The sequence below is a fragment of the Nematolebias whitei genome, chromosome 21 (assembly GCF_014905685.2).
Source record: "Nematolebias whitei isolate Nwh7 chromosome 21, NemWhi1, whole genome shotgun sequence".
NCBI lineage: Eukaryota > Metazoa > Chordata > Actinopteri > Cyprinodontiformes > Rivulidae > Nematolebias > Nematolebias whitei.
The window spans coordinates 27139157-27151817 of NC_056518.1; the positions used below are offsets into that span (position 1 = coordinate 27139157).

At 39.4% G+C, this 12661-nt stretch overlaps 1 protein-coding gene across 4 annotated transcripts in view; it reads right to left on the reverse strand.

Annotated features, from left to right (window-relative positions):
• Window positions 1-6229: 6229 nt before the first annotated feature.
• adck1 (aarF domain containing kinase 1) overlaps window positions 6230-12661 on the reverse strand; it is a 55029-nt gene continuing 48597 nt past the window's right edge. For all 4 annotated transcript variants that reach the window (XM_037695474.1, XM_037695476.1, XM_037695473.1 and 1 more), the window contains 2 exons: window positions 6817-7010; window positions 6230-6560 (listed from right to left, as the gene is read on the reverse strand). In XM_037695474.1, the coding sequence (XP_037551402.1) occupies window positions 6401-6560; window positions 6817-7010 (354 nt within the window). In that variant the 3' untranslated portion in view covers window positions 6230-6400. The remainder of the gene's footprint in view (window positions 6561-6816; window positions 7011-12661) is intronic.

Sequence of the window (12661 nt, forward strand, 5' to 3'; positions counted from 1 at the left end):
CATCATGCTGCTGATCTGTTTCATGTTGCTGCTGATCTGTTTCATGTTGCTGTGTTCATGCATGTTCAACTGCTCACTCGGACTCATGTTCGTGCTGCTGTTCGGCGTATTGTTTTTATGCTATTAGTGCTTAGTGTATTTTTAGTTGATGTTTTTCTTAGTTCATATCTTAGATCTTATTACTGTTTTTCTTTTACATTTTATTGTTGGATGTAACTGGGGCCCTGTGTACATAATCTCGTTCCACCACATGTACCACATGTGGTGTAAACAATAATAAAGAACCTCTGACTCTGACTTATAGAAGGCAAAATTAGTTATTTGAGCAGGAATTATTTTGGCTTTTATACATGCATAAAGGTCAACTATTTGATAAACAGTTTACTTTGGAATTTGGTTTAGAGACGTTGTCTAATGTGAGCAGATTAAGTTATTTGTTACCACAATAATCAGACTGTAGCCGACTGAGTCCAAGGACAGTGAATGTTGAGAACAGCAGACATTATTCAAGTCAAAAGTAACTCAATTTAAAAAAAAAAAAAAAAAAAACAGTTCATGGTGAGTCTGGAAAAAAGCCCAAGGGTCAGAGGTCATATGCATAGGTCAGGGGAGTGCATCTTCATGCTTCACGTATATTGTGTTTGTATTGAGTTGAAGGATGGGACAGTTAAAGTGTACTACAGTGTAAACATGGCATATACTACTTTATTTTTGGCGTGGAAATGCTTTTGGGTGTGTTGGGGGGGGGGGGGGGGGGCATCTTCTTGTCTTAGCAATTTGTCTTCTACTGTCCAGTTGAATCCAACCTAAACCCACCAGTTTGACCCTTTAAGCCGATTCTTGAGCAGTTTTGGTTGTTGGTTTTTCTTCTGCCATCAGTAAGTGTGCTTTTCATGAAGGAATGTTTAAGTAAGACCTACACAGTCGAGTAAACCAGCATGAATTCCAGGACTTGGGGTGTCCAAGCAGAACATTGCATTGTAAAAACCTGATCATTGTAGTTTTACTGTTGCTCCTGCTCAGTTTATGACCTTTCGTACGCCTCCAGGCCTCTTCCATGGAGGGAGGAAAAAGAGAGCTGCCCTTATTAACAGTGGCAGGCCTGGGTGGCTGTATGCGATAAAGACGGATGGTCCAGCTCTCAAACACACACCCCCCCACCCCCCCAGCAGCAATACATCTACAGCAGCCACAACAAAGCAGCAAACAGGGCGAGTCCATGAAGAAAAGGCATTTTATGAAAAAATATTTTAAAAAGCATGAGGAAATTAACAATAGTGAGAACAGCAGCTGGAAAAAGGTGTCTCTGACATGTGGGGGAAACACCAACAATGCTGAAACAAATTTCAATTCCCCTGACAGCGCATTGAAAATAAGCACAGCCACCATCCTGTTAAACTACCCATTACACCAGGTTGGATTCCCAAAGTGCGGCCGAGAAGTTTTTTTTTTTTTTTACTCCTCCTCCTGGACATTTTTGCAGTTAAGCACTTTGGCTGATGAATTGTACAGAGAGGCAAATTATCAGCAGGCTTGGTGAGGAGTGTGTATCTGAGATTGGCTGCTGGAGGGATTATGGAAATTAAAATGAGAAGCTGAATCACTGAGTCCGGGCTGAAACTCAGGACAAAAGGAAAGAAAGACGGTTGAAACGTAGAGACAAACGGTCGGTGTACGCTCCTTCGGCTCGTCCCCAAGATGTTTAGACGATGTCGGAAAAAATTAGGGCATCCACCCCGTACTTGGTAAAAATCTACCGCAGCCTACACAAAAAAATACCATACCTTTTACAGATACTGATCTAAAAAAGTAATCCTCGAATGCTGCTGATCTCTTGTTGCTGATCATCTCATGCTCATGCTGCTGATTATCTCATTCATACTCATCTGCTCACCACAGACTCATGTTCGGGCTGCTGTTAAGATGTACTGTTTTACATTATTAGTGTTTAACATATACATTTTAGATCTGTTATGGTACCGTTTGGTGTTTGTTTAGCAGTTATCTTTGTGATGGTCACATCTGCAGCCAGTCGGTAACCCCACGCACCAACACTTTTTCACGTTCATATATATATATATATATATATATATATATATATATATATATATATATATATATATATATATATATGTATGTATCGCACACATTGCAGCATGTATATGTATACAGGCTTTGTTTATGGATGTATTTGTTTGACAATATTGAAATGCATTAGTTCTAATTGTACTGCGCACATTTACTTAACTTTGTGTATTTGATTCTGTCAAACTTAATTTTTTCTCTTTATTTTGCCGGTGCTGTGGGAGAGCCCTTTGAACTGGGCTGAAACCATGGACTCTGACTGGCACTCTAATCCCAGATCGACAGATTGGGTGATACCACGCAGAGCTTCACCATGGGTGAGGGAAGACCATGAAATGTATTTTATTCTAATTCTTGTATAAGCGCTTTTGCTTTGTGATTTGCTGCTTTTGTTAACCTTATGTTTAGTTATTAGCTGTTTAAGTTAATTCTTAAGATAACTGTTTGTGTTCAGCTGTTTGTTAAATTTGTGAGTGGACGTTTCCCTTCCCTCTTCCCAAGTGTCTGATCAGCCAGATATTTAAATCCCTTTTGTTTGCGGTGTGGCAGGTCAGTTTATTTTGTCTTGAGCGGTTAGTTTGAGCCATGATTTTGGCTCAAGTCTGTTTTGTCTTCATTTGACCTCTTTTAAGGGCCCTGTAACAAATTAGTTTGAATCTTTTTGGGAATAAAACCCATTTTCCATTTACCACGTGATGGTAATGACAATAAAGTCGACTTGAAAATATGGTGTGGTAGTAGCTGAGAGTCATTCACAATATGTTCTTCAAGCTTTAGATCATGTAAGATAACTCAAATTGCATTAAATTGTGCATAATGTTATTTTCAAAGTTTGATAAAGGTAGCTATGACTCTGTTCCACAACATATTATCCTAAACTAAATGCTTGCACTGACGGAGTGGGTGATATGCATTCCTTCCCAGATATTGATTTATTAATTTTTACAAAGAATTTGGAGCAGACAGAAATGTTATTCTCACAGTAGGATGATAAACCTTCCCAAGATTTCATGACATAAATCCAATTAGTCTAAAACTGTTTCTTTATTATATCATAAGCCTTAAAACTAATTTCAGCTTTAGCACACCTTTTACCTGCTAAACAGAAGAACGTTCCTCAGTCACTGAGTATTTTGACATGCCTGCTGACATTAGCTTTTAACTCAAAGCCCCGCTGTGCCTAAGTATTTTCTCGCAGCGGGGCTGTACTCTTAATCTGGGTTTTCTGCGTATTTATGAAGTAATTATGCCATACCGACAGCGGTTAAATGTACACAGGCTGTGAGCCACTGCCCGCTCAGATATTTACAGACACATTAGGACAGCAGTGACCAAGAAATGGAGAGTTTAGTCTGCCTCAACTTTTTCAATAATTTCTTGGTGAGAATGAGTTCATCAAAAAGAAAAAAAAAAGATTCCTAAGTCTCTTTTTGTCTGAGACAAATACTGAAAACTGTACGGATAATTCTTCATGAATGCTGTACACAAAATATGTCCGAGGCCAATGTGTGATTAGTAACCTACGGAAACGGTTGAAGTGACAAAAACATGAGTCAAACGATTAACTTGCCACAGAGTTTTTGGCAAATTCAAACAAGTGTTTTGTTAAAATCGAGTGCGTACCCACATTTTTCCATCACCATCTTCTACTGCTTATTCATAGTCAAGTTGTGGAGACAACAAGTCCAGGAGAGAAACCCTCTCCCCTGGACACTTTCCAGCTCATCCTGGGGGACTCTGAGGCGTTCCCAGGCTAGAGAAGATACACAATCCCTCCAGCAACTTCTGGGTCTTCCTCAGGGCCTCCTACCAGTGGGACGTGCCCAGAAAACATCTAAAGGGAGGCGTCCAGGAGGCATCTTAATCAGATGCCCAAACCACCTCAACTCTTTTCGATGCGGAGGAGCAGCAACTTTACTCTGAGCTCCCTCCAGGTGACAGAGCTCCTCAATCTATCTCTAAGGATAAGTCCGGCCATCCTGAGAAGGAGGCCCACTTCAGCCGCTTGTATTCAAGATCTCATTCTTTCGGACATGATACAAACCTCATGACCATAGGTGAGGGTTGGAACATACACAGACAAGTAAATAGAGCTTTGCCTTATGACTTAGATAGGGGCCCCGATTTCCTTAATTTTGGGAAATCAGCCGATACTTGCACGAGAAACCGATTTTACCAATTTTTTTTTTTAGTTTTAACAACAATTGTCTAAACTTCTTTTATATTTCAGAGCACTACCTCATGGCCAGTTGATACAAGTTTGTATTGTTTCTAGGATATTGTTCAAGGGTATGTTTTTTAATAAAATATTGGAAAATTGAAGGTGCATTGTGACCTTATAACACCTGACGGTGTCGCTTGTAAAACAAAATTGGTCTCGGCCAAAGTCGGAATCGGCAGGTCAGACTTTTTAGAAATGAGTGATCGGCCAGAAAACTGCAATCAGTGCACCCCCTAGACTTAGCTCTTTCTTCACCATGATAGACGGAAGCAACACCCTCATTACTGAGGACAAGACCCTAATCCGTCAATCCAGCCCCCTTTCCATTCTACCATCACTTGTGAAAAAGATGCCGAGATACTTGAACTCCTCCACCTGAGGCAAAGCAGATGGCTGTTCATGTTTTTTCCAGTTAAAAAGGGAGTTTTTTCTTTCCACGGTCGCCAGTGTGCTTGCTCAGAATGGGAGACTGCGACGAAGTGAAGATTCAACACGGCTGGCTTCCTTACATAAATAACTTTTACTAATTGGCTTTTATAATGCATGTGAATGTTTTTGTACAGTGCCCTGAGACAACTTCTGTTGTGACTTGGCACTATATAAATAAACTGAATTGAATTAATATCTTCATTAAATAACAGGTTCAAATCTGAGACATTCACAGGAATGAGTGAACAATGTCTGACCTAAGAACAGTAAACATGATCCATCACCTGAGAACTGTTCAAAAAGCAGAAAACATTAGGCATCAACAGAAAATGGGTCCGATTGATACTGTAGGGATATTTTGTTGAGAAGCAGGAATAAAGCAGACATCATCTGTCAGGTTTCACATCAGACGTGTTACATTTTTATTGTTTCCAAACTCTCAGGGGGTACGTCTCTTTCCTTCTGAGATGGAAGGAGAGCAGCTGGCTAGAATCAGAGTGAGTAACTTTTCTCATTTTTCAGCACTGTGATGGTCTTAACACTCAGGCCACTTGTTTAGAGTTGTTTGGTTTCAAACAGTGGTTCTCAAACTGTGGGGTCAGTGAACAGTGTTAAAATAAATCATAGTGTGCGTGTGACCACCCCTATTTTTCTCCATCCTTAAAAAGTTATAGACCAAACTAAAGTATTCTATCCATCCACAATACAATGAAAATGAACACATTTTATAATGCTGTGCAGATATTGAGCTCTCATTAATTAATATTTGTTGGCGTTTACATGGTTCTAAAAGTTAATGGACATTTTGATTTATTTCGATCAATCTGTTTTCTTACAATAAAATAAAATAAAATAAATAAAAATAAAGCTCAGTCCAAAGAAGCAATATGATTACAGTTAAATCTGACTCAGTTTGTCTTATTTTTGTTGTGGTGAGGGCGGGCTGGATTTTTTTTCCACTATAAAAGGAGAATTTGAGAAAGTTTGAGAACCACTGGTTTACCACTGGTTTGAGGAAAACCTCAATAAATACTAAGTTTAATTAAACCAAACAACCGTGTTGTACTCCTTCACCTGATTCTGAAACAACGAAGGTAAAACAAAGATCAGTCATCGAAGTTCATGCTCAATAGTTCAGGTAAAAAATCCAACAAATTAAGTTGGATCATCTGGATGGTTCTTTTTTTTTGTTGAGACGTTTCGGCCTTCATCCGAAGGACTTCCTCCTTGATGAAGTCCTTTGGATGAAGAACGAAACGCCTCAAATGAAAATAAAAAAAAAAAGAAACTAGACTAATGAGTGTGAACTTTGATGTTTTGAACCACTTTGGCTACGGCTGCCTCAGAGGAGTTGACTGGGGAGAGGGTTGGTCCACTATTTGAGTGTGCTGCTTGTGGGACTGAGTTTGTTGAGGCTCCTCAGATTGATGAAGTCCTTTAGATGAAGAAGAAACGTCTCAACAACAAAAAAAGAAATTATCCAGATGACCTGACTTAACTTTGTTGGAAAGATTAGTTATGTTCTAACATAAAAATAAAAAAACTTTATCCAAGCTATGCTGAATGGGAACTTAAATCCAAATGGCAGCTGTTCACTTGCTTGTGACAAACTGTGTGCATGTTCTGCCACAGTTTTGATGTCCTGATACATATGTTCCAGACGTGTCAATGCAGAAACGTCAGCAGGGCAGCGAGCCAGCGGGTGATTACTAAGCCTCTGACCCACAGAAGAAGTTCATAAACTGAGAGTTTCCACAAACTCAGAGACTCTGCCAAAGTGATCTGGAGACGCCGCCTCCTGGACCGAGCCTTGATCCTCTTGTGTCTGTCAGAAATAGGGAAAGGTGATGAGCAAATTCCATTTTGAAGGTTTACTTTAACTTTAACTGGGCAATACGTTTACACGGTCAGCCTGAAATAGTTATAAAGACGCTTGAACTCTGACAAAGGTACAAAATATTCTCAAATCATCTACAAGATTAAGCATGAAGAATGAAATAAACATTGTTGATCTGCTGTCAGAGAACGTAGGAAAAGAAACCTGAAGAGGAAAAGGCTGTTAGGAGCAGAGAGTTCCTGACCTGGCCACAGCTCGCACGCAGCAACGGGACATGTTGATGAAGGATGAGGACGAAGCTCTGGTTTGTAACGTGGTCTCGATGCCCCTCAGGAGGTCGGTGGTCTTCAGCAGCAGCAGCATCTGCCGAGGAACTCGATTCAGCAGGTCGCTGATCTGAGGCAGGTACTGAGCTGCGTTAGTCCGAATTTCAACATCCTGCCGAGAAGAACAAGAAGAGAGAGAGAAAACAAAGTCACTTTTTACTGTTTCTGTTTACAAACTGATGCTGTTACAGACTGTAATTGGCAGATTTGACCTTTCACTGGAACACAACATTCATGATCATCAGGATAATTAGACTGACAGAGCTGGCATCAGGCTAAAATAATAGTTTTGTTCCTCCACAGTTACATTTCAGGCTTTGGTTCCATCAGTGACAGAAAGGCCTTTAAATCTTAATGTATGAAGCATTTATTTGGTCTCTATACTGACTTGTCTGTTTAAAGTCTCACAGGTAGAATATATTTTATGTTGCAGAAAGAAATGAAAACGACCATAAAACACATTAAACCATTAAAACAACACTAAAAGTTAACAGTAGAATATATTTTTCACATTTTGCATCTCTATACGTATTTTTAGCTGGATGCTTTTTCTTCCTTAAGATGGTGCCTTAGCCACACTTGTGATCTTGTGCAGGCGTAAAACAGCTCTAGTGCTCTTGAGATGAATGGAAGATGCTTGCAGTGAAATTCAGATGTGCTGGAGAGGCCTACGAAAACTGTGAGTCTTTAAAGAGAAAAGTTGTTACACATATTTTTTTGAACATGTTCAAAACTCAAGCCGAGGGGCTGTGCGCCTCGATGACTCATTTGAGGAAGTTGAGAACTCTGCAAAAGTTGCAAGACATACAGGACACTCCCTCATGAAGACCCTTCAACAACTAGTTGCAGCCCGGAAGATACAACCTCAATGTGTTAAGAGCTCAACATCCTTCCTCTTGGGGTTCACTTTGTTATATATATATATATATATATATATATATATATATATATATATATATATATATATATATGTAAGAACACACAGACAGCAGAAAAAGCCATAAAAAAAGTAGGCACTCTAACTTTATACTCTTACATAAAACAAGAACAGGAACAAACTCCCCCCTCATTAAAAAAAAAAAGAATCTAAACAGGAGAACGAGTAAATGGAAACAAGAACAAAAGAAAACGCTTTAAACGACAAGAGTGGAGAAAAAAAAAGATCCAGGAAGAAAGAGAGCAGCGTTTACCTCCATGGCAACTATTTGTTCTCTTTGATGTCGCTGCTCGAGTCGCTGCGCGAGCGCCAACATCTTCTTCTACTCCACTTCAAAGGCCTTTTCCTGCTGCACATCAGCCGGCCTAAATTACACTATTAGTCATGGAACCGAGTGGACTGCAGGCTTACAATCCTTCAGATGCTCAGCAGTCTTTAGACAGAGACAGAAACCAGGACGAGTATGGGACGTTACAGGAATGAGCTGAACTACTGTGAAATGAGGCACTGATTGGAAACAAGATGGAGAATTTGAAATTCAAAGCACTAACAGTTGAGTTTGATTAATCTGTGTTTTTTTTATTATTAATCAGCTAAAGCTCACATTAACATTGATTTAAGTTAATTTTTTTACAACTTGTCAAAAGGCGGTGTTTTGCAGAAAACCGTAACGTCTCAGAGTAAGAAAATATTTGCTGCACACATGGAGTTTACTGGTGGGTTCCCATCAAGTTTTTTGGACATTAGAAAAGTTTGATGGAAAACAGTTGATGTGTTATTTTTGCTTTACAATAAAAGTAGACGTAGATACAGTTGATGCACATAGGAAGACACATTTTTAAAGTGAAGTTCTGATGCATACATGTTCCTCACATGACCTAATAAACATGGAAATAAGTTAAGAATTTTAAAACTTTTGGTAAGTAAATTGGACCCAAGTGTGAGTAAGAATGTGAATGGCTTTTATTTTGGTTGTCTCTGTGTGTCCCTGTGATGAACTGGAAACCTGTCCCCCGCCGCTCACACAGTGACTGCTGGATATGGACATCAGTGACGCCCACAACCCAAAAAGGATGAAGCGGATAAAGATAACGGACGGATGGATGAAGTTGACATTTTTAGCAGTAGCTGCATTGGCACTCTAAAACTTCAGCAGAAAATTTCTAGTTTGGTACATAACATTTAGGGTCAAGTGTTATTTTTGTGTGTATTTTAAAGTGTGACAGCAGCATTGTGAGAGTTGTCAGTCCACATAAACAAGAGTTTTGAGATGCAGAGCTAGACAGACAGCCAGTGGACACTGTGACACAGATAAACTGAGCCTCTGCTCTGCGTCTGTCTCTAATGCCCCCAGGAAACACTGAGACATGACAACCACGATGCAGCAAACATTCAACATCTGATCCAACTACATTATCCCCCTCATATGACCGAGTCTCAGAGGAGCCACAGCCATAATCTGATGACAAACAGACTCGCCACTCACCAGGATCTGTCACTTTGCGTTGCCTCGGAGAAGCAAAACACAAACAAAAAAAAATAAAAAAATTTTAAATGTGTGTGTGTGTGTGTGTATATATATATATATATATATATATATATATACACCATCTGTTCTTATACACAGTTTAACTCTTACCTACTCCAATATCTTGCAACAAATATTGGGGTTTACTTGCATTCTCTGTTCAGAGTCCAGAAAAACACTTGTAGCTAAAACTACAAACATTCACTATTCAAACCCATTAGTGATCGGGGACATTGGCATACCATTTGTTAGTATTAAAGTTCAAACCGAACTGGCCAAACGTTTTAAGATGGTTTCTATAAAACTGAAATAATTTCCAATATTTTCTGGCGTATAAGTCGTAGTTTGTTTGTTTTATGCATAGATTTTCCAGTCCTGCGACTTATACGCCAAAGCGACTTATATATAATTTTTTTCCATATTCATAATGCAGTTTTTGACTGACGCTTTAAATGTTCATTCACACTGACATGAATCAGCGTAAACATTACCATTTGCAGCCGCTAGAGGCGTGAGATGGCCCTCTATGCTTTTGACAACTACCGGTAGGAGTATATGTTGTTCCTGTACACCCCCCCGCCCCACACACACACTTCACGGTTTTTCACTTATCGCGGGGCTTCATGGTACGGATCCCCTGTGATAAACGAGGGACTACTGTACATAAAAGTAAGTTGATAACATTATTTATCTGAGGAGCCAGACTCATCCTGAGCAAGCATAATGCTCACATGCGATTTCACATCTTTGCCAGGGAGGTCTCCAAAAACCTCCACTATGAGACCGGGATTCAAAAAAGTTCAGATTTAGTAAAAACGAGTGCTGTTGTCCTGTACACAAACAACTGAAAAGCTACAGTTTCACTCAGAATGGTGTAGTGTAATCCAAACCTGACACTGATCAATCATAACGATCATCAACATGTCTGGGTCTTGACTTGGTGACCATAATTCTCTGACAGAGATATGATATACCAAATATTCGTCCCCAAAAAATTTCCTTCAAACCCCTCCCATTTGATGCCACATCCAAACTTCTTCATTTACTTGAAATTCTGAACCAAGAATTACCAAGCTAAAGACATCAACGCTCAACACAAAACCCCATCATGCCCACCCCTCCAGTCCAAATAACAGGGTCTTCAGAAGTGCTCTGCGAAGTCCTGCCTAGGGAATAACAATTAGTAGCAATTATAGGAGGCTGGGGGGGTCCACACAGCTGTCAGCACGACACAGAGAAGGTGACGCCGCTTCATTTGCATCTGAAAGCTTCAATAAGGACATATTGTACTGCGAGTGGCGCAATAATAAGCTGTGCAAAAGGCAAAGGGAATTCATTTGGGGAGGCGGAGGGGGTGAGGGAGATCTAGCTGGTGATTTTTAACAGCACATTAAGAGCCCGCCAGCTGATTTCACCCAGCAGACAGTCAAATAGAATGAAGAGGAAGAATATCAGAGCTGCATTATTTTCTACCAATAAGGCCGTTTTGCTGAGCAGAGATGTCAAACGCAGCAGCAGAACATAAACTGTAGCAATCAACTGCACGCGTTAAGACTAATTTGTATTTAGCAGCTTTGAATGACAAGTAAAAACCACAATTGCTCTTTTTTCCCCATCTCTTTCCCAAATAATTGGCGGAAAATAAAACTCATTCAGCCAAATGTAAATGACTTGTTCTATGATTTGATGCTTATTGCCCGCCGACTTTCATGACGTAGTTTTAACTCACGATGGGCGCCACAGCCAAATCTTGCAAGACGAGCTAATGTTCGAAGTATGTGTTGAGAATGACGCTCAGCTAGTGCCATGTAAACGCCTCAACATCTGTAAATTAGGTTATACATTTTTTGTGAGTTAGCAAAAGTAGATTAGCTGTGGCTTTCATTTTGAACTGGTTCAACTCCAAATATCAGTTATAGATGTACATCTAATATTTATTTTCTGAGTTCCATCAAAATCCATCTGTTCATGTGTTGACTGTAATAGGTAATGCCACAGTTTTAGTTCTCAGCTACTACCACATCAAAGTTTGCCCAAAATATGTAACATTGCCTACGTTGTTCTGTATTTCATGAGTTCAGTTGGCTGTGGCAGCCATCTTAAATTGAGTTGACTTGAAAATGTAATTAATTGTACACCCCAATTGTTTTCTGCAAGTTTAATTAAAATCCCTTCAGCGGTTTGTGACATATTTTACTGACAAACAAAGGAAGTTGACTTCAATAATTTATTAGCAAAATGTTGCAAATACATCTAAGCTCGATCAGCTAGCACTTAGAGTATGTGTTGGGGGTGATCATCAGCTACTACCACGCCGAGTTTGAGATCAATGTCTGTAAAATCAACTGAGTTACAGCTACTTTTACATTATAATCCCATCAGCACAACAATCAACTGCAGCCAGACATATTTAAAACATGTTCAGCCACTGTGCATCAAACTCAATCACTTTCCATTTAAAGTGCTACCAGAAATGGTGAAATTTAGCTTTTAATGGTAAGCATCAGTGAAGCCCCCAATTAATCATTTTTTAAGAAGAGCAGCAGATTTTAGAGCATTGTCTGTCATTTATCAATGTGGAGCCAGTACCGATGTTGAACTGTCAACAAACAAAACGAGCAGGAAATTAAAACACACCAAAACACACGAGACAGAATGTGCTCGACTTGTAGTAACACCGCCCGCTTCCGTTTTTGGGAGCTAATTGCTTTGTTTTCATTGTGCTTGGCAGAGGAGCATTCATTAAAGAGGTAAAATATTCCTGCCTGGGAAAGAAAGGCTGCAAAAAGCCACAGCTCTAAAAGCACTCAACACTGACTGCGCACACGTGATTGCATTACCACTAATGGAATGCAACACCGTCTGTTAGAAGAGCTTTAAAATTATCCACATATACAAGAGGGCTGGGAAAATACAGAGACCAGTGGAAGGCAGAAAATGTGGAAAGGAAACAAAATAATAATAATAATAATAAACCGATGCAGAGAAATGTCTTGAAATTTAAACTTCAGGATGTAAAGTCAAATGTTTCAGACGATCAATGGAAAAAAAGAAAACAAAACAAACCTTTAAAAAATTAATGTTCTGTTTAAAGAAAACATATGGAACATTTCACAGCCTAACTGTTCATTTGGCCATAAAACAAATAAAATATTAACTACAGCCAAGATTTTCTCTCAGCAGGTTAGACCTGTTCAGCTGTTAAACTTAGACCATGTCCACACAAGAACCTAAACAATCTTTTTTATTGTCGTTTCTTAAAATATCCTTCTAAACACAGCACCGTTTCTACAAATGT